The 27,694-nt window shown below is 37.5% G+C and overlaps 1 protein-coding gene across 3 annotated transcripts in view; it reads right to left on the bottom strand.

Annotated features, from left to right (window-relative positions):
* Nucleotides 1-27,694, bottom strand: part of LOC136864398 (PHD finger protein 23A) — a 147,188-nt gene that overhangs the window by 93,636 nt on the left and 25,858 nt on the right. For all 3 annotated transcript variants that reach the window (XM_067141342.2, XM_067141339.2, XM_067141340.2), the window contains exon 4: nucleotides 16,243-16,366. In XM_067141342.2, the coding sequence (XP_066997443.2) occupies nucleotides 16,243-16,366 (124 nt within the window). The remainder of the gene's footprint in view (nucleotides 1-16,242; nucleotides 16,367-27,694) is intronic.

Here is a 27,694-nt window from a genome sequence, read left to right as displayed (position 1 = left end):
ATCCGCATGTGAATGAATTAGAATATACACTAGCATCAAAAATTTAAATTTGCCTTAAGTAAACTACAGTTCTTATTTATTAGGCAGCAGATAAATGATATTTCAAATGAAATATTTTAAACGAAAACACAAACATCCATTATACACAAACGGATACATAATAAAGCAATACATGCTTCAAATAATGGAGAACAATGTCTTTTAGAGCTATACTGCTCGAACCAATGTGTGTGCATTTTGCACTGATTATTGCTCAAATATCATCTGGCATTCTTCTGGTTGGTTTTTCGAACCTCTCTGTAGTATTTAGTTCCCCATGCTTGCAAAAGGCATGGCCAGAGATCTTTATAACTTTTGAAGGAAGAATGTTCTGCCCTATGGTCGAGCTCATCGCAGCTTAATAAATCTGGTGTCTGAGGGGGCCAGGTCGTTACCTGTAAAACTCCTGGTAATTCTTTGTTCCTTACATACTTTTTTGCACAATTTTTTAAACGTGTTTTTGGTTTATTGTCCTGCAGAAGAATAAACACTGTTCTAAAGGGCTCAATAGAATGCGATGGTACTGCGTTCCTCAAAATACCTTCCTCTGTCACTAAGTCTACTGTTACTGAAACAACCCCTAACCATGATACTATCAACCCACCCCCCCCAATGCTTCACACTTTGTGTTAGGCAGCTTTCTAGCATTACTTCACCTGGATGATGGCAGACATACTGATGACTATTTGACCGAAACTTCTCAAATTTTGACTCATCAGTCTATAGTACGTTTCCACTGGTCAAAGGTCCAATCCTTGGCAGATATACGTCCATACAACCCAACATCACATGAGTTGACAATGCTACTAGTTGTTCTCTAGTTTTCTTAATTTCAGCGCAGATGTTCACAGCTGTAAATCCTGTCACACTCGCTTAAGATCACAAAGTTTACCACCAGCAGTAGCTGTTTTTCTAGGATGGATACTTCATACTCTATCTTTGGGAGTGGCTGCTTCACGTCTTGGCTTCAAAGAGTGAACGCCAAATTCAGATATCCCTAATTTTCCAGCAATCTGCCAGTTTCAACACCAACAGTCTTCTCCTCACTCACACTGGCTTTTTTTTCAATTTCTGTATCGAGTTTCCATCCCACAAAAATTTGAGTACGAGAGAAGTCAGTGTTGGAAAACAGTCTAAATAACACACACATTCAAAAAGGGGGTGGTATATTACAACATAGCTAACAAAGATAACAGAGCATTTTAGGGTTTGTAAATTCTTTTGTATAGCAATATAACGGATCCAAGCTGACAATTAGTGCACACCGGCTGAAGATTAAATTATAAGCATCGCTCTCCAGGCACCTGCATAATATCTAAATAATAACTGTGGTAAATACCATATTTCAGTGTGTAACAGATCAGAATGGACAAATACCTGCAGCAGGATATACTATCAGAAATACAACAAATCCTAATTATCAGTTCAAGAATATATAGAAAATTTCACAAGGTAGTGTGAACTTTTGGACACTGTGTACTCAATATTAGGGGATAATACTGATCAACAGTTATGAGGATGGTACCAATGCTATCTTGCATTGGAACTTTCAACATTTTCTTACTGTAGGAAAATATTTGAACTGCGATAGTATATATAAGTCTTAGGTATTTTGTAACACTACCAGATATTTTTCACCATATGAAATTTAGTCTACTCAATAAACCTGGCTGTTATTTATTAACCAGCTTATTTATATAAGTGGATTCACTTATTTTCACATTAACATTTCTAAGCTGTTTATGAACAAAGTTCAATAATATTCAATGAGAAATATAATACAAGGTTTAACCAACTGTTCAATACTGGGTCTAATTGAGGAAACAGCCTTTTCTAGAGTTCTGGACGAGTGTTGCCTATCAGAGTTCTTCAACTTAGTTTTGCCTTACTTCCTTGGAAATGATGTCTTATCCAGTATGGACTTGCTAAGGTTTCTTCCATCTGCAGGAACGTCCAACAGAATATGATAAAAAGCTGATCACAAACAGTTTGTTTGGAAATACCAGTTCAGTATCTCATGCATGTAAAACTTCAAAACAAACGCTTTCCAGAAGACAGGAAAGACATGTTAAGAATCCAACAGGGAGACTATGAGCATGAATTGAAAAGAAATATAAGAACATGTGAAGCAATACCAACACAAAACCCGTTCAAGGACTGAATTAAGAATAACAAGCTCCCATTTGTGAAATATGTAGATCAGGGAATAGCTCCTAGTATAACATAGACCCGCTCAAGCTTTTTATGATTATGAAGGTGACAGGAAAATAAGGGTACAGAAAAAAGGAGGGTTACTGTATCTATATAAAAATCGAAATGTAATGTTAAAAAATCAAGTGATATGAAACAATAAGTCATGAGGCAGGATTGCAGTTTGTCCCTCCTCCTTTATAGTGCCTTAGAGCAGTTGATAAAGGAAATCGAAAAGGAATTTAGGATCTCACATCAGAGACGAAATCCAAGCACATTGATTTTAAGACATGAGGCAGGTTTGCAGTTTGTCCCCCCCTAGTTTATAGTGTCTTAGAGTATGTGATAAAGGAAATCAATTTAGAATTTAGAATCACAATTCAAAGAGAGGAAGTCAAAGCACATAAATTTTCAATTGATATTAATTTTATACGATTCTGAAAAGGATTTCCAGAAGTTGGTGAATAGAATAAACACAGTCCTCAAAAAGAAGTACGCAAAAGATGAAAATAAATAAATCTCAACCAAAAGTACACAGGAAAGTAGTTGTGATGAAGTGATGAGGAAAATCAAGTCTTCAGGTAAGATTGTATGTCGAATTTGAAGAATTTTGATTTTTCACTCTTTGTCTAATAGAAATAAGTAGCATTTTGTGTCTAATACAAACGAGTAGCATTTTGTGAACATTTTGGTGTATTAATCAAAGGAATCTGAAAATATTTAGGGTGTTCATTAATAAGTTGGGTGCCACGAGCCGTCATATGGCGTCACGGTGGTCTTCAAATTTGAGATGGCGTGACGTCGTAAGGCGGCACACCGTTCTTCAAAATCAGAATTGGCGTGACGCCATATGGCGGCACAGTAGAGTTTCAGGCGATGCGCCGTAGATAATTAGCTGTGACATCTATGCGCGTAAAATTGGTACTACGTGAAGAGCAAACTTCAGGGTCTATTCCAGCTATGTATTTTTCTTGTGCACCAAAATGTGGCGCCACAGTATTCTTCCGAAGTCGCTGACTGGCCAGTGGTCATTGTCACAGGTGAATTACTGATGGATTCTGATGGAGAGGAAGATGTAAGTGTTGATGGCAGTGAATATAACGCTAGTGATGATGAGTGCAGCGACAGTGACAACAAGACAGATGCATGGAGTGATGCGGAAGACGATGGCGATACTGATGGTGATATAGGTGGGGACGGTGCCGGTGCAAATGGTGCAGACAATCATGTGAACAATGATGTCTGGGGTCCTTGTGTAGGGGCACAGAAAGATATTCCGTTTACAAGCCAGGAGCATCTAAATCTTCAAATTGATACTTCTACAGACACACCATTTGAGTTTTACCGACTGTTCCTAACAGACTAAGTTCTTGTTATGATGGTACTACAAACTAATCTCAATGCAAATCAAACACTAGTGTCTATGCATATTAAGCGGTCTAGTCGTTTGAAGGAGTGGGTAGATACTGAATAGGAGGAAATGAAAGTTTTTATAGGTTTGAGATTGTGGATGGGTCTTGTAAGAATGCCTTCATTATCAAATTACTGGAGCCAGTTTTCTGTATATGGAAATAGTGTAGCTGGTAAGGCAATGCCAAGAAATCGTTTTGAGTTACTACTTCGATTCTGGCACTTTGGTCCCAACGATGCTTCAGCTGGAAAGTTGCACAAGATTCAGCCACTGTTAGATACAATGCATATGAACTTCAAGAGTGTCAAAACTCCAGGTGAAAACCTCGTAGTTGATGAATCAATGATTCCGTGGAGGGGTCGTTTATCATTCCGGCAATTTATGCCTGGTAAGGCACACAGGTACGGTGTTAAACATTTTAAACTGCGTGACGACACAGGCTACACCTATGAAACTAAAGTGTACGCTGGTAAAGGTACCTTGAATGCTCAGAATACACTGAGTAACGCTACTCAAGTTGTAATGCAACTTATGGACCCGTATCTGGACAGTGACCGCTTTCTCTGCACCGACAATTATTACTCATCGATTGAGTTAGCTGAGGTGCTACTGCATCGTAAGACACATTTTATTGGCACAGTTAGGAAAAATTGAAAAGGTTTACCAAAGGATGTTATAAATGCAAAGCTTAAAAAGGGAGAACTCATTGCAATGGAGAATGTAAATGGATTGACAGTGATGAAGTGGAGAGATCAGAGGGACGTGCTGATTATGTCAACCAAATGTTCTATTGATGTAATTGCTACGGGCAAAAAGAACAGGAAACACGAAGATGTGGTTAAACCGAAAATTGTAATAACGTACAATAAAATGAAAGGAGGAATAGATGTTGCATACTCACTTTCCTCGTATCACACTGCAATGAGGAAAACCATCCGATGGTACCACAAAGTTCCAGATGACATTCTTTTTGGTACTGCCGTTGTAAATGCACTGCTTCTGTACAATAAGGCGCGGATTACTGAACATCGGAAAGTGTCTCTTGCGGAGTTTCGAAGGAACGTGGTCAACACTCTACTTTGTCTAACTAACGACCCTGTTAGACGTACTCCTAAGAGAACTACCACCTTGGGGAAGCCAACAGGACGGAAGGACAGAAAAGTACAGAAGAGTTATCAAGTTAAACATTATTGCACTTCCGAAGGATGTCAATACTAATTATAAAATTATTTTTTATTTCTTCCTTTCAATATTGCAGGAAAGCTCGAGGTCTGTGTCGAAGCTGCTATCAGCAACTATGCAAGATCATGGGCAGAAAGGCTGCTGCTTCTGCTGCAAAAAGTGTGTCAACTGTCTGCACAACCTGTCCTGACACACCTTTCCTTTGTCTGAAGTGCTTTGAATCATTTCACAACAAAGAGTGACTAAAGGTTGATTGTTGTTTAAAGACTAATGCTTATGTTGCAATGCGAGTGTCACTGCCTGCCAATCGTGCAGAGACTCATATTTTCATTGTTTCGAGTTATCAGAAAACTGTTCACAACAATATGTAATGTAATATAAGTAGTTGTTTTGCATTTTACTAGGTTTTCATAAATATCACGTTAATCTGAATTAGCAAATAAATCTCCCGTATTTGAAATTCGTATTGCACATTCCATGTCAAAAAAAAATTCTGAGACACCATATGGCGTCACGCTATATCTTATCTTTCGTCAAAATATGTGTGACACCGTATGGCGTCACACATGACCTTGGTATGGTGAGATAAAATTTACTTAGTACATCATACAAATACATCCCAATATTATATAAACAGCCTACAACGCGTACAATTGCTTTGGCACCTGCAGAATACTATTCAAAAAAATGCCTGGCACCAGTGGAATAGTGTGCTACAATCGGCTCGGCACTCAACGTGTTAAAGAAACTATTGCACCTGGCAAGTTTTCTAAGCTTGGCAGTAATGGAACATTTGACCAGGGATATCTTTAGAATCACGCAATCTAGAAAGCTGTGGTTTCTTTTATTTCGAGGTTGGTATCGTGCTGATTAAGTGGGCTACACGGATAAACAAATGCAACGCAGAGTTGTGACGTGGTTGTCTTGTAATCAGAGTACATTGTAGTAATTTAGTGACAATGTTTTTCTCTCTCTTCCCGATTATAACATTTTTTGTGTAAAATGACTGAACCAAAAGGTGTGTTCACAAACGAGTATTTAGTGGTAATAAATACTCCAAAGTTAATCTGGCGAGTGAGGATAGTACAGATGCAAGTCTCTAAGGTGGACATGAACAAAAGAATTGTGGGAGTGAAGGTGCAACGCTCCTTAGTGCTTCAAAATGAAAATTGAACATAGCAACTCCCAGTGGGCAAGAAAATGACAGTTTAAATAATGTGATTACAGATCAAAGTCTCTTTGAAACTGTGCTTCTTGAAAGTGTGTCTTGCTCTCTCTGTGGTGAGCAGATTAATCCCAGAACTATTACAGAAATGCTTGCATGGGAAAACTCAAAATGTGAATGAATCATTCAACATTTTATGCTCTCGTGTTCCCAAAAATGGTTTTGTTGGATGAAAACCCCAAAGACTAGGCATTTCTGATGCTATTATAACTTTCAATGATGGTAGAATTAGTAGGCTGAAGGATGTGGAGAAGCTTTTAGGTTGATGGATTAACAAACTTGCGAATTCCTGCTGTGATTTATAATTTAAAGACTTCAAAGCTTAATATCTCAGAACTATGATTTTCACTATAAGAGACCCATTTTTTAAAAAAACTAATAAAGCTAGAGTAATGAATTCTTTGTATATTGCATATATTTAGCCTATGTTTCAAATGCATGGTACTTCTCCTATAAAAACACTGCAATTACTTACAAAAATATTCTGAAATTGAGTTTTAAAAGTCACACATTTCGGAAAAAATGTTTATAACTTGCTCATTTTAAAACATTTTACATAATATCGGTACAGTGTGTTCAGACCGGTATAATTGCTGGCAAGAAAAAAATCTGGGGAAATAGCGTGTGTACTTCCCGAGACAATGGGTCATCAGATGCGTCAATTTAGTGTTAGCAGCATAGGACATACATTCTTACCTTCATAGAAACAGATTAATAATGCTATTCAAGTAGCAAAATAATATATTATTAATAGAAGTAGGTAGTACAGAAGACATAAAATGCAAACCAGTCAAAGCGAGGACAGCATTTCTAAAGAAGAGAAGTTTTCTCGTCTCAAAGAAATGGGAAACAAGATATTTCTCAGGTGTCTGTGAGGAGTATAGCATTGCAGGTGTGAAACATGGAAAATAACTAATATGGAAAGAGGACAGAAGCAATTTTACAGCAGTGTCACAACAGTCTTATGGATTGATGACCCAAACAAACTCAACAAAGAATGCTGAAGACATGCCGGATTGATAGTATGGGAGCAAAATCTACAGGGCTAAGAAAGATAGCAGAAGGCCTTGACATGAACACGGCAAACAGATTAGAGTAGATGTAAAGTCCAATATTTATGCAGATATAAAATAAATTTTCAAAAAAATATTTTTAGAAAAAGGTTCATGGTGTGGGTTACTGTAGTCACATCCTACTTTGTGAACCATGGGCAATGGCTGAGTGGCCTAGTAAGTAGTCCTGAGAGCCAGCATACCAGTTGCTATGGAATGGGAGTGGGCATCTCAGACATATTCTGAGTCATGACCCTCTTTGTGCTCAAACGGCGAGGACTATACAAACCATCGATTGTCCCTAAACCATTAGAGGAGAGATCCTCACTTGGACTATATGTAAGTAGGGGAGCATCCTGCTTCATGAATTTACCGAGCTCAGATAATTTTAAGTAAGCCTTGGACATATGAGAGTAACGGAGTCCCACTCCCATTTGACAGGCGACGGACTCCTTGGAAACAACTTGGCAAACGAAATGGAATTCGATGGGGAGTTATAAATACTAATGGGGCTTATGGAAGAAAGAAAGTAGAACTGGCTGAGTCAACAAAGAGGATGCATCCGGATGGGCTATGAGTAAGTGATATTCAGGTAAGAGGAGATAACGAGGAAGAGATAGGAGATCATAAATTGTACTTGACGGGTGTTAAAAAGGGAAGGGCAGAGAATAGTGTAGGACTGCTTATCAGGAATATTTTTGCAGGCAACATAGTTTCTGTTAGGCATGTCAATGAGAGAATGACGTGGGTAGATTTGGCAGTTGGAGGAATTAGGACGAGAACTGTCTCAGTGTATTCACCATGTGAGGGTGCAGATGAGGATGAAGTTGACAAGTTTTATGAAGCATTGAGTGACATCGTAGTCAGGGTCAACAGCAAGGATAGGATAGTGCTGATGGGCTAATTCAATGTGAGCGTTGGAAATAGAACTGAAGGATACGAAAGGGTGATTGGTAAATGTGGGGATGATATGGAAGCTAACGGGAATGGGAAGCGTTTGCTGGACTTCTGTGCTAGTATGGATTTAGCAGTTACGAATACATTCTCCAAGCATAAGGCCATTAAACGCTACACATGGGAGGCTACGGGTACTGGATACAAAATAGACTATATGTTAACTGACGTCGAATTCAGGAATCTGTTAGGAATGCACGAGTTTTCTGGGAATTTTCCGATGATACAGACCACTATCTGATCTGTAGTGAACTAAGTATCTCTAGGCCAGGATAGAGAAAGTGAAATCTGTCTGCAAACGAATAAGAGTAGAAAATCTCCAGGACAAAGAAATTAGACAGAAGTAAATGGATATGATTAGTGAAAAGTTTCAAACAGAAGACAGTAAGCAGGTTCAGGATACAGAAAGAGAATAAGTGGCATACAGGGATGCTGTATTAGAAACAGCAAGGGAATGCCTAGGAACAACTGTGTGAAAAGAAGAAAATCTTGGTGGAATGATGAAGTGAGAGCTGCTTGTAAACGTAAAAAGGAGGCTTATCAGAAATGGCTCCAAATAAGGGTCGATGCAGACAGGGAAGAAAAGAAAGAAACAGAGAGAAACAAATAGTTGTTGAATCCAAAAAGAAGTGGGAAGATTTTGGTAATAACCTGAAAAGGCTAGGTCAAGCAGCAGAGAAACCTTTCTGGACAGTAATAAAGAATCTTAGGCAGGGAGGGAAAAAGGAAATGAACAGTGTTTTGGGAAATTCAGGTGAACTCATAACAGATCCCATGGAATCACTGGACAGGTGGAGACCTATTTTGAACACCATCTCAACGTAAAAGGAAATCTGCCTGGTGGTGCTGCAAACAGCCAAGCTTATGGGGAGGAGAAAAATGGTGGTGAAATTATCCTTGAGGAAGTGGAAAGCACGGTAAATAAACTCCACTGTCATAAAATGCAAGAATAGATGAAATTAGACTTGAAATGGTGAAGTACAGTATAGTGGGAAGGAAGGGATGAAATGGCTTCATAGAGTAGTAAGATTAGCATGGAGTGTTGGTAAGGTACCATCAGATTGGACAAAAGCAGTAATTGCACCTATCTGTAAGCAAGGGAACAGGAAGGATTGCAACAACTATCAAGGTAACTCATTGGTTAGTATACCAGGCAAATTATTCATTGGCATTTTGGAAGGGTGGGTGCGATCAGCAGTTGAGAAGTTGGATGAAAACCAGTGTGGTTTCAGACCACAGAGGGGCTGTCAGGATAAGATTTTCAGTATGCGCCAGGTAACTGAACAATGCTATGAGAGGACCAGACAGCTGTGTTTATGTTTCGTTGATCTAGAGAAAGCATACGGCAGGGTACCAAGGGAAAAGATGCTCGCCATACTGGGGGACAATGGAAGTAAAGGTCGATTATTAAAATCAAAGGCATTTATGTTAACAATTGGGCTTCAGTGAGAATTGATTGTAGAATGAGTTCTTGGTTCAGGGTACTTACAGGGGTTAGACAAGGCTGTAATCATTCACCTAGTTTACATGGATCATCTGCGGAAAGGTATAAAGTGGCAGGGAGGGATTCAGTTACGTGGAAATGTGGTAAGCAGTCTAGCCTATGCTGACGACTTGGTCTTAATGGCAGATTGTGCCAAAAGCCTTGGAACTCGAAAATAGGTGCAATGAGTATGGTATGAAAATTGGGCTTTCGAACACTAAATTGATGTCAGTAGGTAAGAAATTCAACAGAACTGAATGTCAGATTCGTGATACAAAACTGGAACAGGTAGATAATTTCAAGTATTTAGGTTGTATGTTCTCCCAGGATGGTAATATAGTAAGTGAGATTGAATCAAGGTGTAGTAAAGCTAATACAGTGAACTCGCAGTTGAGATAATCAGTATTCTGTAAAAAGGAAGTCAGCTCCCGGACGAAACTATCTTTACATCAGTCTGTTTTCAGACCAACTTTGCTTTACAGGAGCAAAAGCTGGGCAGACTCAGGATATCTTGTTCATAAATTAGAAGTAACAGACATGAATGTAGCGAGAATGATTGCTGGTACAAATAGGTGGGAACAGTGGCAGCAGGGTACTCATCAAAGAAAGGACAATAAGTTCCACCTTTTCAATACTATATATTGTGTGAAAGTTTTACATTACAGTTAAAACATTACAACTTTTGTACATTCGGTACCGGTTTCGACAGATTCCCTGTCATCATCAGCCGAGAATAATTAAACAAAGACAAGTATAAATCATGATTCTTATGGTGTGATTACAATGGTGGATTAAAAATATACATTATATGATTAAAATAGTATATATACACAAATAAAGGTAAGTAAAATGGGAATGGTCATTATTCTTTGAGGTGTACACCTTAATATTTCTAATTAAAAGGTTAATTTGTTAAAAGAATTTTGTTCTTGTAATATATAATTAGGGCCTATAGTGAAATTTGATTGTAGGCTTAAATCTGTAATATTTTAACTTTTTGACCAGTCAATTCATTGAAGTTATGTAGCCATGTTTGACACATTAAAAAGGTAAACAAACATTTAGTCGAATGGTGTTCCACATAAAATATGTACAATAAAATTCGATTGGAGCTTCAACTTGGACTTAAGAATGGAAGAATTATATTAATGTTCAATGCCAGCAGAAATAGACGAGTTAATTTTTTCACTATGTATTGATGTTGATAGTTAGAATGTCCATTGAACAGTTCAATATGTCGATTTGTATTCTGGAATGGTTTACATTATTTTGAGAAATAGTAATTGAGGTTCTTGCTAAGGTGGTACTTGAAGATCTTGTGTTGTAAGTTGTGAATACATAAATGATTTGGAAAGATCCTGATACAAGTCGGAACCTATAAGAAATAAAATGCTATTTAAAGTTATATGAAAATCGGAAGGAGTAAAAATTCGCGAAATATTAGCGAAACGAAGGACTCATCTCAGGTGCCAAGTTGGTAGTAGATGTATCGGAGTGGAACTAACAGGCTGAATATGAAGAGACGGATTTCGGAAGGAAGCAAGGAGGGGCGGAGTTACTGAGCGAGGGGAAGAGGGAGCGCGGTGGAGGCGGGACAATAATCGGGTGGGCGCGGACGGCGGTAGGGGTCATATGTAAGCGTGTTATGGATTGTTTTGAAGATAGATCGATTTTTGGGGATTTTAAGATTGTTCAATATTTTGATAAACGTATCAAATAAAATCGTAGGTTTGTCGGATAAATCATTGAGATTAAAATTTGAATTATGGTACTGATCAAGTGAGATGTAAAATTGTTCAGTGAAATCAAGTATAGGACCTTTATTTATTATTTCAATGATGTCTATATCGTGGTCTATGCCATAAAATTTGTGTTTATAGTCGTGTATATGTTGGCCTACTGCGGAGAATTTTCTGTATTTAATTGCATTTACGTGTTCTGTATATCTAATTTTGAACGATCTACCGGTCTGTCCGAGGTAGGTACTGAGGCAGTCGTTACAATGAAATCTATAGACACCTGACTTTTCAAAGGGGTTGGAAGGGTTGATTGAGTTAGAGTTGTGTAGAATGTCTAGGTTTCTATTATTAGTTCTGAAGGAAATGTTAATATTCTGCTTCTTAAATATATTTGTAATATTATGGATATTGCGGTTATAGGTAAAAGTTGAAAAAGTTTTTGATTTAGTAGTTTGTTTAATTAGGTTCAATTTTGGGCGATGTCTGAATTTGCTGATTATATTTTCTATAAAATTCTTATTGTAGCCATTATGAAATGCGATATTGCGTATAGTGTTTAATTCTTTATTAAGGTCTGATTTTGACATAGGAATATTGAATGCTCGGTGTACTAAGCTATTGTAGGTAGCCCGTTTATGATTAGGGGGATGAGTAGAGTCCTGTTGTATTGTCGTAGCAGTATGTGTGGGTTTTCTATAAACTTTATATTTAAAGGAAGATGGGAGTCTAGTGATAGTGAGATCTAGAAAATTGATGGTATTGTTGACTTCGGATTCTAGTGTAAATTTAATGTCTGTGTCGATAGTGTTAAGATGTGTTAGAGTGGTAGCTGCGTCTATAGTGCGTTGGTCCATAATAATAAATACATCATCGATGTACCTGGACCAGAGATGTATGTTGTTAAATGTTGCATTATTGTCTATTTTTGTATGTTCTAAAAAATCTAGATATATTTCTGCTAAAATGCCGGAGGCTGGTGAACCCATGGCTAGGCCGTCCTACTTGTATATTATTTTATCGAATGTAAAGTAGTTGTTATTGATTAAAAGCTTCAAGATAGACATAAAGTCAGCTATCTCAAGTTGACTAAGTTGGCTATGGTTGTGTAGATTTTGAGGGATAATATGAAGGAGTTTTTCTGGTTTAATACTAGTGTACATATTAGTAACGTCAAACGAGTGTAAAGAGTGATATGGTTGAAGTGTAAAGTCATCTAGTTGTTTAATAAGTTGAAGTGTATTCTTTATAGATTTCTTGGACTGAAAGGTGTAGTGTTTTTTGAGGAATTGTTGAGTGAATTGTGCTGCTTTGTACAAAGGACTAGGTCTATAGTTTACAATAGGGCGTATTGGGACATTAGTCTTATGTATTTTAGGTTGTGCTTTGACAGTGGGAAGTCCTGGGTTCATATGAATTAGTTTACTTTTTTCACTGTCGGTTAAGAGAAAGGATGGGTTTTTAAGCGTCTGTTTTAACTGCCGTTGGATGGCTTGTGTTGGATCTTTGTTAATTATTGTAAAAGTGCTGTCTGTGAAAAAATCTTTAGTTTTGGATACGTATTCTGTTTGGTTCATTATTACAGTGGTGTTTCCTTTATCTGCCTTCGTAACGATGGTATGATTGTCTTATTTTCTTTTTAAGTTGAATGATCTTATTTCTATCTTCAAGTTGTGATTTGGTGATATTCAGGTTTGGTGATACAAAAGTTTTCTTTAATTGTTTATTAGCTTCGTGTCTGAGTTCATCTTGTATGTCGTAAGGCATCTTTTTTATCACTGCTTCTGTTTCTATTATTAGTTTTTTAGCAACATTTGATGGGTTGTAATTAGGCCAGTTATGTTTAGGGCCCTTTGATAAAATAGCGATCTCTTCGTCATCGAATGTTGCATTAGATAAGTTGATGAATGGGGGATGAAATTCTGTTATGGGGTGACTGGCAGTGTCTAGGCTGATCGGGTTATTAGATGGTTTGTTGGTTGTGGGAGATTTGTTAAGGAGAGTTTGAAACTTGTTATTTAAAGTGGATTGTTTTTGAATAAGTAAAGTGGATAGCTTACTGTAGACTTTCTCTTGGAAAATATTCCATTGTGAGTCTGATAACAACGTAGCAACTTTGAGGTGAGTCTCATATAATCGGTTATTTAAGAGTGATTTTTTCTTATGTAGAAATTTTAATTCATTTTTGAGCCATAATTTGTTAGTTTTATGGTAGACTTTATGTTGATGTGGTAAAACGTGTCTCTTGTTGTTGTTCTTTAGAAAATTAGGAGTCAAATTATGAGCAATGCATTTCTTAATAAAGTCTATGTCTTTGATTAATTTTCCTATTTTAATTCTCAGGCTCATATAATAATGAGCTTTACTTTTTGCCTGGTTGGCTCTATCATTTAACGTTAAGAATTTCATATTTAGGTTCCGTATTGAAACAAGATTTACATCAAAGAAAGGACAATAAGTTCCACCTTTTCAATACTATATATTGTGTGAAAGTTTTACATTACAGTTAAAACATCACAACTTTTGTACATTCAGTACCGGTTTCGACAGATTCCCTGTCATCATCAGCCGAGAATAATTAAACAAAGACAAGTATAAATCATGATTCTTATGGTGTGATTACCCCTATTACCCCTACCGCCGTCCACGCCCACCCGATTATAGTCCCGCCTCCACCGCGCTCCCTCTTCCCCTCGCTCAGTAACTCCGCCCCTCCTTGCTTCCTTCCGAAATCCGTCTCTTCATATTCAGCCTGTTAGTTCCACTCCGATACATCTACTACCAACTTGGCACCTGAGGTGAGTCCTTCATTTCGCTAATATTTCGCGAATTTTTACTCCTTCCGATTTTCATATAACTTTAAATAGCATTTTATTTCTTATAGGTTCCGACTTGTATCAGGATCTTTCCAAATCATTTATGTATTCACAACTTACAACACAAGATCTTCAAGTACCACCTTAGCAAGAACCTCAATTACTATTTCTCAAAATAATGTAAACCATTCCAGAATACAAATCGACATATTGAACTGTTCAATGGACATTCTAACTATCAACATCAATACATAGTGAAAAAATTAACTCATCTATTTCTGCTGGCATTGAACATTAATATAATTCTTCCATTCTTAAGTCCAAGTTGAAGCTCCAATCGAATTTTATTGTACATATTTTATGTGGAACACCATTAGACTAAATGTTTGTTTACCTTTTTAATGTGTCAAACATGGCTACATAACTTCAATGAATTGACTGGTCAAAAAGTTAAAATATTACAGATTTAAGCCTACAATCAAATTTCACTATAGGCCCTAATTATATATTACAAGAACAAAATTCTTTTAACAAATTAACCTTTTAATTAGAAATATTAAGGTGTACACCTCAAAGAATAATGACCATTCCCATTTTACTTACCTTTTATTTGTGTGTATATATATACTATTTTAATCATATAATGTATATTTTTAATCCACCATTGTAATCACACCATAAGAATCATGATTTATACTTGTCTTTGTTTAATTATTCTCGGCTGATGATGACAGGGAATCTGTCGAAACCGGTACCGAATGTACAAAAGTTCTGATGTTTTAACTGTAATGTAAAACTTTCACACAATATATAGTATTGAAAAGGTGGAACTTATTGTCCTTTCTTTGATGTAAATCTTGTTTCAATACGGAACCTAAATATGAAATTCTTAACGTTAAATTTAAAAAGCAGGGTACTCGGAACGAGGAGATAAAGGCTAAGTTAGGAATGAACTCGATGGATGAAGCTGTACACATAAACCGGCTTCGGTGGTGGGGTCATGTGATGCGAATGGAGGAGGAAAGGTTACCTAGGAGAATAATGGACTCTCTTATGGAGGTTAAGAGAAGTAGAGGGAGACCAAGACGACGATGGTTAGACTAGGTTTCTAAAGATTTGAAGATAAGGGGTATAGAACTAAATGAGGCCACGGCACTAGTTGCAACTAGAGGATTGTGGCAACGTTTAGTAAATTCACAGAGCCTTGCAGACTGAATGCTGAATGGCATAACAGTCTATAATGATAATGTATGTATGCTTGTATATAAAAAGGATACAGAAGTATGGACACACCAATAATATTTATGAAATGATGACCCAAACAAGCAGCTCCACTCTACTGATATTGTAGACCATTGTATAAAAGCACTTACAGACCACTAGACTACTCAGGATTTTCATGCAGTACCAAACCAATGGACTAAGAACAGTTTAAAAAGTTAAGGACATACCCTTCAAATTCAATAATAAATTATCTATAATACCCAGGTCAGATAGAATAATAAAAAAAGTTTTGTCAACACATTAGTCCCGCGTCTATTAGTAATCATAACAGAATGGCAGGGAAAATTACAATTAACTTCACGGCAGCAAAACAGCTTGCTGAGGAGTACTCTTTGCATTGATTGAATATCTCAAGAGTAGTGTATACACTACACATTCCAGTTATATTCATTTGAGTAATCCATTACAGAAGTGCCCCTCACATTAAAATCTAGCTTAGTATTTCTGCTCCCACTTCAGACAAAACACCTACATTTCTATAAAACCCACAGGAAAAATGCCACAACAGTAAGGCCAAACACTGCCAACACTGTGTTTGGTCTGTTTTATCTAGAATCCACTCTCCAAATAATTTCTTTTCCACTGAGCTAGAAGAAATTTCTTATAGCCATAATACACACACTGCCTCAAGGAGGAGCAATTCATGCTCACTTTGCCCCATAAACCAATAATAATATACCAAGGTCCTGAAACTGTTCCCTATGTTCTTCCTAAGTCTCATAAATCCATGAAATTAGAGCAAAATCACAAGAAGTCTGATTTTGTGAAAATTATGAACTGCAACAATGCATTTTTTCCAAGTAAAAAAATCTTCAGCAGGACCCGGTAAATAAAAAAATTTAGGACTAATTAAGTTAGAATGCTACTTACGTGAGGCACTTTCAGAAGGCTCCTTCTGATCCTTCTGGTCACTACTGTTCAAGAGTTCAGGTCTACCACAGTCTTCTACACTTTCAGGACTACTAACTGGACTGCTATCTTGTTCTATCAGTTCCTGAAAAGGTGTTAGATTATGAGATATGATATCCACTATTAAACAAATATGTCAAATGTATAATACAGACCGCTTTTAGTGGCCAAACTACATGGTCTTTATCATAAGGAAATAATGCCTGGGAGAGAAGACAGTTCACAGCATATGAAACAAAAGCCTAAGACCTGGAAAAAAGGTGTCAAGAGCAGTAGCAGCCGGCCCTTAAGGACTCTCGGACAGTGTCCTCCGTTGAGAACCAAATGGCCCTTTTATTTTCTGTCAACATTTGAAGTCAAATATTGGACTCGAATAATGCTAAGAAACTTACATTTTATTGAAAAACTGTAAATTCTCATCAATAAGGAAGACTCTGTAATATCAAACCTAGGTGACTGACTTTCAACGCGCAGTTCGCTGGTAAATGTTTTCAGGTTGAAGACGAGGCACGGACTCTCAAACTTCCGTCCGAGGACATAATACAGGTGAGTAGGATTGAGATGTAAGGGGGAAGCATGCTGATGGACAGTTTCCAGGGGAGAAAGGGTGCGGTAGGAGGCTTTAAGAGTCTGTAGCAGTAAAGATGTCCTCACAATCCCCTATACGAGCATGCGCCAGCCAAATCACCATGTGTGCATACAATAAAATTAAGTAATAATTTATGACCTTGTTTTCCCTATTATTAATATTTTAAGAAGAAAAATAATAAATAATTGTATTGAAATGTAACATTCGAGACCAGGAATTTTGATTAAAATTGTAAAGGTGAAGTAACATGGGTCTCTGGCTTGCATTCCACATTTTTTGAGGGTTGGCAGCAGTGAAAAAGTTTTTTTTTACGCTGAAGACTTGCACGAGTGTGGTGATACTGGTCAGTTGTCGTACTGTTTGGTTGTAATCTCTCTTTGTGTTTGTGATTCGTGGTGATTATTCTAAACGCTGTTGATCTCTGAAAGTGTTTACTGTGCGGTTGTGATTTGGAAGCGCTTGTGGTGATAGCGGTACCTTGGTGATTTATTTGTCTGTGCTTGATAATAATAATAATAATAATAATAATAATAATAATAATAATAATAATAATATTGAAGCTGTGCTCTGGAGCTGAAACTGGCAAGTTGTGCTCACAGCGCTTACGTCTGGAATGCCTCTTCATTTTATTTTCATACTTCTACTAACTATCCTTACATCTTGGGTGGTTTATTCTTACTTTTGAAAATTTATTCTGTGGACACTTTCCTTTGACAGTAGGTTAGAACTGAAAAGGCTAGGACCTCCAAAACCTGATTTAAATATTACACAGGTTCAGAATCCTTGCAAAAGTAAAGCTGGCTATACCAGAAAATTCAACTGGACATTGTACAAATATGCAGACTGGTTGTGTGGGTGTGAGATAAATGCATTCTTTTGCTACACGGGTTTGGCTGTGAATTCTGGTGGTCTCGTGTGGACTTTAACAGGCGTTACAGATCTAAAACACTTGCATGATAAAGAAAAAAAAAAACAAATCTAGTGAAAACCATATTAATAATGGTATTGAGTTTGCAATGCTTGGTAAAGCAGACATCCGATGCCAGTTAGACAGTGCATATGGGTTGAAAGTAAAGCAGTTCAATGAGAACATATAAAAAAATTGTTGCATACTCAGTAAACTGATTGACTGCATTAAGTTTTGTGGAAAATTTGAGCTCGCACTGCGAGGACATGATGAAACACATTCATCCGATAATCCTGGAATCTTTCGTGGATTGATTAATTTAATGGCAGAGCCGGGCTCTACTTTAAAGGAGCACATTGAAAAAACTAACAGTTATATTTTTCTGGGACTATAAACCTATACAGAACGAGCTTTTAGATTCAATCTATTCCATGTGCCTTCAGTTGATACGCGACAAGATTTCTCGGACAGATTACTTGGCGAAAAAGCTGACTAAAACACTGACTGTACCATGTTGTCTCAGCTAGTTTTTATTGCGTGATATGAAATGAATCCCAAATAAACTAAAGGTTTATTAGCTTTGTGCTGCCCAGTGATCATACTGCAGAAGGAATTAGCCAAGCTTTATTTGCTGAACTAGAGAAATTGGAGGTAAATAAGTCCCCTGAAAAAGTAACAGCTCAGAGCTATGACGGTTCAAATGTGAAGAGCGGGCAATACACAGGAGTACAGGCAAGAATGAAAGCCGTGTACAAAAATGCGTACCTTGTTCATTGTTATGCCCATCAGCTGAACTTTATTATCAAGCGCTGTGCAATCTAAAACAAGCAAGTTAAAGTTTGTTTAGCAATTTGGAGGGATTTTCCTCGTTTTTCTCCAAATCTTCCAAATGGACAGCCGTACTAGATGAGATTGTTAAGAAACGTATCCCAAAACTTTTTAATAAAATCATGCTACATGCTGATATTTTATTCAATGAACTACAGCACAGGGAGACTGACAGTGTTAAAGCCCTAATGAATGTGTCTACCTTCAAGTCTTCTATTCAGAACATTAGAAATTCACTCACTCAGTGCGACACTGAGCAAGGCGTGTGATTCAAAACAGGGCCCTAGTGAAAAGCATGCTCGATGTGACAGCAGCAAACGGATCGTGGCAAAAGAGGTGTGGGACGTAATTTTAAAAGGTATTGCCGATCTTTTTGGTTTTAATGAACATTTATCTGCAGCAAAGCTATTTCGGCCCAGCCTATTTTCAGAATTTTGGAAATTTGAATGTAAAATGGTCGCTGAAGTGAATACAGTAGGCATGATTTTAGAGGTGACGCTTCAACGGTGTGAAGAATTATTTAATTTCCGGGTTGAACCATGTTGTTGTTGTCTGTACATCACGTACAGTTTGCCGACGTTTCGAATACATTGCAGTATTCTTTGTCAAGGCGACTGAAATACCCCTACTCAATCTGAGGTAATCAGTCTCCCAGGCAGCAATTTATACAACTAGAGTGGCCCTGACCTTGGCCTTTTATATCCTAGTCTTTCTGGCTGACGTAAGCCCTGGCTGTCTCGTGAGCGTTCTGGAAGGTATGTGTCAGAGCCAGGTAGTGGGAGCTTGCCCGCGCTGTTATGTAATGGGGATTCGTCCCGTGTGTTTATGTTGTGGCCTGTATGTCAAACTATGAATGATAGGCATCCAAGAATTTCTGATTTTATATCCTTCTTCTAAATTTATGTTGTTCGGATGTTTCTTGATTTCGATAGCCTTGCGGATTTGTTTGCCTTTTAGTGTTCTATCACCTCCACTTTGTCCGAAGCGGATTCTGCGTAATGACATCTGACCTCATTTTTTCGAAAATGAAAGCGTATTGACTTAAACCCTTACATACATACATTATCATTATAGACTGTTATGCCTTTCAGCGTTCAGTCTGCAAGCCTCTGAGAATTTACTAAACGTCGCCACAATCCTCGAATTGCAACTAGTGCTGTGGCCTCATTTAGTTCTATACCTCTTATCTTTAAATCGTTAGAAACAGAGTCTAACCATCGTCGTCTTGGTCTCCCTCTACTTCTCTTACCCTCCATAACAGAGTCCATTATTCTCTTAGGTAACCTATCCTCCTCCATTCGCCTCACATGACCCCACCACCGAAGCCGGTTTATGTGTACAGCTTCATCCATCGAGTTCATTCCTAAATTAGCCTTTATCTCCTCATTCCGAGTTCCCTCCTGCACGAGTAATTGAAGAGCGTCTCACCACAGGCACATTGAAGCTCAGTGAAATCGGTTGACCGCAGGGTCTGGCCTCTACTTGTTAAATATTATGCTTGAGGCACTTTTCATATAGTTGTAGATGACTATGTTCACGAGTGCAAGGAAGGAGTGTGTAGAATCCTGCAAAGAATTCCTGCTGCCATTGCAGCATTAACAGCCCGTTCTTTAATTTTTTAAGCACACTCTCATAATTTTAAATTAAAACTATAACATTTGTCTTGCATTCATTATAGTAACACTTTTGTTGCATCTTACTTGACATGTTTACGTTTCTGCTAACCATAACCTATAATAATGTCAACCATGTGTTTGTGTGACAAAATACTATTTCAGCACATCACTAGGAGCACTTTACGTAAAGAAACAAAAGACTCACTGCCAAACGCTTTCAGAAATCTCACGGAAAAGTGTTAATTTGTCTCTAACAATTGTTTCGTAACAAATCTTCGAAATGTGTTCGTGAAACAGGGCACTTTTAAACGAAGTGCTAAATTAATAACAATTGTTAAAATTTGTTAAGTAAAATTTGAACATAGAGTTGAAGAAACCAGGCCTCTGTTATTATCTACTGGATATATTTTGAATAATCCATCCCATTATTTCTTCTGAGGAACTGTTTTTATCATTAACCCTATGAATTATACACATATGGAGGCCTACTTATTTTGGTTAATCATACTATACTATTTTTTTGTAATAGTAGTTAATAAAAATTATTATTTCCATAATTTTATGTCCATTTATTGTATAATTCCATGTCAATATAATTAAAATATATACGTACATATTTGATTATTAGTACATATAAATCCATTCCCTGGTGATCACTGTTCAATAGAGTGCCAATACTGAGGGGATGTAATTTAATGTACAGCAACAGAAGGAATAATAAGGAATGGATGTACAAACTTAAGAACTTGATTATTTATTGAACTAAATAATTAAAGTGAAATTACTCATTTTAAATACAACACTTCCACCCCTAACCAATAATCACAAACCTCTGAATTAGAAAGTATATACTGTATTGTAATTCCACTTATAAAATTATCAGGGTAAATGTAATATATTTGTTAGGTTAAGATAAGCGATTGTTCACAACTTGAAGCAGAGAAAAGAAAGGGTTCCACTATTCAATACACTTTTTATTCATAACAAATACTTAAACACCATGGTACTAGTTTTGATCTCCATTGAGATTATCTTCAGCCAATACTGTAAACGAATGTTAAAAAATTGAGTTCTAATGGGAAAACTTTAAGATTAAAATTCACAATCTTGACAACAACACATCATCTTGTTGAGTTCTGTTCTAGAAACGTGAAATAAAATGTTCACAATCTTGGCTGGTGGTTAAAAATAGTGAGCCCCATCATACAATTCAAGAGTTACGTCATAACAACATGACGTGGTATTTGAGTATTTTGTATTTGATTAAAGCGAAACAACATGATTACATATCCCGTGGGAATGCCTTGATATAGTTCATTGGAGTACATGATAAAATGTGCTGGAGTTGTTTTCAATGGAGACCAAGTTAAGGAAAGTGTCCAAAGCAGACGAATGGATATTTAAGACTAAGCAGAGCTAGACAACCACTCCAGAACCAAAACTACTCTATGTGGAATCCAACTACCAATTTCTAACTCCATCAAACTGCTTGGTATTCACATTACGGACAACCTAAAATGGAATAAGCATGTGGAGGAAGAGAGGTTTAAGGCATACAGAGCTCTAGGTTTTGCCTGTAGATGTCTCTCGGGAGGAAGAAGTTAAGCTCTACGAACAGCTTATATTTCTCTGATGCGGACCGTATTACTATATGGCCTTCCTTCCTGGCACCCAACAATGGAAAATATGAGGAAACTAGAGGGTGTCCAACGACGAGCAGAACGTTTAACTTACAAACACATCCCTTCAAACACAGCCAGTGAACTAGTTATGTACACAAATAGACGTAGGGACCAAATACATAGACAGCACAGCACTTATCACACTGTGTTAAGTGCAGTGAACGATGTAGCGAAGAGCATCAGACCACCATCGGTCCCATGTCCAATCCCTCTCTGCAGCAAGTGCTTGTTTAAAAATTCCCCAACGTTCTGAAGAAAATATGGTGAAGCGACACCCTGTTGGAGTGTGAAATTATCGCTGTCATCACTAAGGTGGGGAAGCAGCCTTTTGGTGTTCATATCCAACTAAGTCAGTCGTGTTGCAGTCCCTTCGGCAATGTAAAATGGGCCATACAGCATCACTTTTGAAATAGCAGAGAACACGTTCACCTTACAAGAGTCACGCTCATGCTCAACATATGAATGGGGATTTTCTGTCCCCCATATGTGAACATTGTGTTTATTGTCTTTTCATTTAAATGAAAGGTTGATTAATCAGCAAAAATGAGTATCACAAAAAACATGGTCTTCCACTTGCTGCAGCAGTATGGTACAAAACACCTCCCGATGGTGCTTGTCATGACCTGTTAAGGCTTCATTTGTACTCTCTCTCGTAACATGCGCAAAACTGTTGGTTGTGATATCTCCATTTCCCTGATGCCTCTTGAAATCGCTTTCCAAGGCTATGTTTGAAAGCTTCCCCAACATTCTTTTACACAAGCACCCCATATCCACAAACTGCACATACCATCAGAAATATGTAAATTAAATGTCCACCTTAGTCAATACACAAATGGTAATTAGAAACACAATTAGTGATACATGTTCTGGATCTTCTTCAGTTTTCAAAAGAATACAAAGTTCGTAGAAAGAATCTCAAGAAAACACCACATTAGAAGTCTATAAAAAAGAACTGATCTTGATGGGTCACACTGTCATATTGTAAAGGCCGCTACACATGTTCAATTCGGCTTGTCAATTCGATGTGAACAAGCCGAACTGACAAGCCGAATTGCCGTGTGTATGGAAAAGTTTGTTCAAACGATGTGAGCTCAAGCCAGAAATTTGAACTGATGGCATGATGGAAATTCGATCAATTCTGCTTGACACATCGGCTTGCCGTCAAGCCGAATTGAGCGTGTGTGTGGAAGCGCAGTTCAGTTCCTCAAATCAGCTGTTCTGCGCATGCGCACCAGTGATTGGAGTCTGTCTAGCAACAAGTGTCCCGCGTATTTTTATTTTTCAACAATATTTGAGGTGCCTGTAGTTATTCCTATTTCAACAAAACTTGTAGGTTAAACAACACAAAATGTAATTACTTACCTTACAGAAGTCATTCTTCAATACTTTTAAAATTGCTTTGCACGTTTCCTCTACAATGTTACCAAGTGCCTGTGGGGAAACGATTGTTGAATATTTTAGGTCTTCCAGTGACCTGCCTGTTGCTAGATACCGTAGAGTGGCTGTAAATCTTTCGTGTGGAGTTATTGCTGCTCGCATAACAGTGTCGTCCTTTATCAATGGAGAAACACGGGACAGCAGATCTAGATATGTTTCTTCGTTCATCCTCAAATAATTATGCCTTTTAAAAGGTTTACATGGGAGTACTGGGCTCGTTTTAAAAGCCAGTCTTTAACCCACACATTCCGCTTGAATTGACGCCGCCTTCTTTTCACAATTACGCAAGCCACTGCACCATACATCAGTAATAACTCATCGTCCGAAAACATTATTTAGTTGGAATTTCAGAAACACAAGCACGACCAAATTTTGGAGTTACAACCACATCGAATTGACACACCAAACTGAACGTGTGTATGTGATTGCTGCTTCAGTTAGATTTGTCAATTCTAACTGACAAGCCGAATTGAACGTGTGTAGCGGCCTTAAGAAACAAAACATAACCAAAAACAAATAAGAACATATAAAATAGGCACTTGTTCTTGAAGTCTTGCAGAAATATCCACTGTATCAGAATATCATGTTGCAGAAAAGTAATGTGGTGTTTTCTCTACTTTTTTTTTTTCTACAAGCTTAATATTATCTCACCGAGCTCGATAGCTGCAGTCGCTTAATTGCGGCCAGTGTCCAGTATTCGGGAGATAGTAGGTTCGAACCCCACTGTCGGCAGCCCTGAAAATGGTTTTCCGTGGTTTCCCATTTTCACACCAGGCAAATGCTGGGGCTGTACTTTAATTAAGGCCACGGCCGCTTCCTTCCCACTCCTAGCTCTTCCCTGTCCCATCGTCGCCATAAGACCTATCTGTGTCGGTGCGACGTAAAGCAACTAGCAAAAAAAAAAAAAAATATTATCTCCAAGAGAGAGGTATTGTGAACTTTACTCTCTCAACTGAAAATGATCCATTTGGTTGCATCAGTATACAGGATCTCTCAAAGTGATTTTGGGGGTTTTGTGATGTTCGTATGGGCAATTTATTACGCATGCGACTGTTATTGATGCATGAATGTATGAAGTTTTGCTCAGTGCTACGCACAATTGAGTACTTCCGCCAAGTGTCAGCATTTTGCCATTGCTTGAAAATGGCTGCTAATAGCAAGGAAAAGGCATTATGTACTCTAGAATATCATCTATTTCAGTCTGTTACCATTATCCAAGGCTACTTCTGTCCAAAGGATCCATCCTCGGACAATTCAATTCACAGATGGTATGCCCAATTTAAGAATCACATAATCAATCTGTACAGAAATACTTTTTTTTTTTAAATAACTTTGAGAGACCCTGTATACGGATGCAGCCAACTGGATCATTTTCAGTTGAGAGAATGGTAAGAATGTGCAGTATTCACAGTACTCACCCTGGCTTTTGAGAATGTCCATCACCTTTACCAGAAGCAAAATGGGAAGGGAACTTTATCATTGGCCTAGAGTTTCAACCAAAGTGTATCAGATACAGACACTAATCAACGTTCCTAGCATAATTTTCACAAGGACCAGCACATGAAAGCACAGAGAGCATCTGGTTTTAAACCCCCAGCCATGTTCTACATCGTACCTACTCTTATAAAAGCAGAAAGATGGTGTCGAGATAACAAAGAAACTGTGATGATAATGAAGATTACCTCCAACAGAACTAGCCATGAAATGTGACTATGGAAGATAATTCTTCAAATGACTGGTTCAAAATTTGGCTCAATTAACTATAAAGTACAACAGGAAGATGAATTGGCTTCACTGTCCAGCTCCATGGCTAAATCGTTAGCATGCTGGCCTTCGGTCACAGGGGTCCCAGGTTTGATTCCCGACAGGGTCGGGAATTTTAACCACAATTGGTTAATTTCACAGGCACGGGGGGCTGGTTGTATGTGTCATCATCACGTCACCCTCATCATGAAGCGCAGGTCGCCTACGGGGGTCAAATCAAAAGAACTGCACGCGAGCCGAACTTGTCCTCAGACATTCCCGGCACTAAAAGCCATACGCCATTTCATTTCATTGGTTTCACTGCACCATTCAGCCTTATGTGCAAAAGTATTAAAAGTGCTGTAAATGGTTATTACAACCGTGAATATAATTAATTTCTCCTGAAGGTCATCTTGGAAGAGATTGATAATGAACACAAAATATGTGCAAAACATTTGGAAACAAGGAGACTCAACTAGGAAACAGTTTTATCACAGCTCTTTACTCTTGCAGGGAGATGGAACAGTGACCTTATGTGGTAATGATCACGAGGAAAAAACTTATTTAAAGAACCACTCTGGTTGACTGATCAAGCATTTTTAATGGATGCTAACCTGATTCTCAGTTCTTTGAGCATTAAATCAAGGGAAGAACACTTTACAGCAAAGTCTTTCCAGACCAACCTCCATTTGAGATGCACCTATGCAATAGTCTAACTGTATTATTTCCCGCAATTGTCAGAAAGCTATAAATTGCATCCTGAACTTCCATCACCTGCATCGTAAGGCAAAGTAATATCAAATACAATATCAGAGTTCAATCAGCTTGTTACTAAAACATATTCCTCCCTATCTCATGCAATGCTAAACATGCTCCATTAGATATTACATTCAGCTGAAACTTATCTGTCTAAACAGCAGCCTGAATCTGGAGGAGTTATTTTACAATTTGTAATTGCTAGAATATGATAAGCAGCCCAATGAAATGGACATTGAGAACATGAATCAACTTCTTAAAACATACACATACTTGAAAACATTCTTGCTGACGAGAACAAACATACCGAGGTTCAGCACATCTCCGAGATATCTTGCAGCTCAAAACTGCAAATCAGCAACATGACATATTGCAAGTGACATTCCAATGAAGAAGCAATTTCACTTCTCTAACAAGCAGTCATTACGTTGGTGATCATATAAAATATAGACGTCTGCTTTAAACTGAATCCACACAATGATAACTGTGCTTACGTTTCAGGAAATTAATTTTTGTTATTAGGAAATAACAAATCACCTGGAGTTTTTCATACTATAAGTACTTAATATGTGATATTTGAAGTCATTTCTTTTCAGATTTGACTCTGTTAATTTATAACTTTTGGGTTCTTCAGTCTATCGTTACTAATCTTCTCTTTTTCAGGTATAATTTTGTTATATGTTTTCTTTATCAAGTAGTTTCTAAATGTATTCATTCATTAATTAGTATCGACAGACTGAAGAACGTAAGAGTTATTAAAACAAGCAAAAAAATGTATATAATATACTATAACAAACAGTAGGACTAATCTATAAGAACTCCTCTTCCACCCCCTAGTTGTTTCACCTATTGGACCTACTATCACAGAAAAGGGTTGAACATCAATACTAAAAAAAAAAATACTGATGAACTTCTTTTACAGTCATGTTCAGTTCGTTATACTAAGGACTACCGTGCTCAAGTGCATCAACTGACAGCTGGAGGTTCTTAATGATACCTGATGAAGTGTCCACAACAGTCAACATTAAAAGAAGATAATGATGAATGACATAATGTTCCTTCAACATGCAACCTATGACAGCTAATGGCAGAACTGTTGAAACATCAGGAATCACTTGAGTAAACCTTGATAATACAGTACCACGTGTGTATACAAACATCACAGAATCCCATTATAAAAGATTACCAACTGTTACATGGATTAACAAGGAAGGAAGCATTGTACCATTGTTCAAAAAAGGAAATAGGAAGAAATGTGAAAATAGAGGTATAAGCCTATTATCACATGGGCTAAAAATAATGGAGAAAGTCATAGACAAAAGACTGAGGGATGACTGGCTTTAGACCGAACAGATCAACAATAGTCTTGATATTTACAGTGCGAATGATAATGGAAAAACATCTGGAAAGGAACAAGGAAATCTTCATATTTTTGGATTTGGAAAAAGCTTATGATACACTTAAGAGAAAACATGTATGAATGCCTACTGAAAAGGAATGTACCAAAATCATTAATTAACAAGATAATGTTGTATCATGAGAGTAAAAGCATTGTACAAGTGGGTAGTGGTGACTCAAACACTTTATACAAAAGAAGGTCTCAAGCAAGGAAGTTTACTGTCAGCATTATTGTTTAGTATATTGATGGATGAAATCATAAAATGTGTAAAACAGAGTATCAGTAGTGATGAAGTGAATGCTTTGGTATTTGCAGATGATGTGATTTGTGGAAAGGAAGAAAAGGAAGTACACGGGAGACTGGAAGTTTGGAATGAAAATCTGAAGAAGTTTGGAATGGTAATTAGTAAAAAGAAAACTGTAGTCATGCACTGTGGAAAAGAGAAAAAGAGAAGCC

The sequence above is a fragment of the Anabrus simplex genome, chromosome 2 (assembly GCF_040414725.1).
Source record: "Anabrus simplex isolate iqAnaSimp1 chromosome 2, ASM4041472v1, whole genome shotgun sequence".
NCBI lineage: Eukaryota > Metazoa > Arthropoda > Insecta > Orthoptera > Tettigoniidae > Anabrus > Anabrus simplex.
Note: the sequence above shows the minus strand (reverse complement) of the source record. Positions and strands in the feature narration are given on the sequence as shown.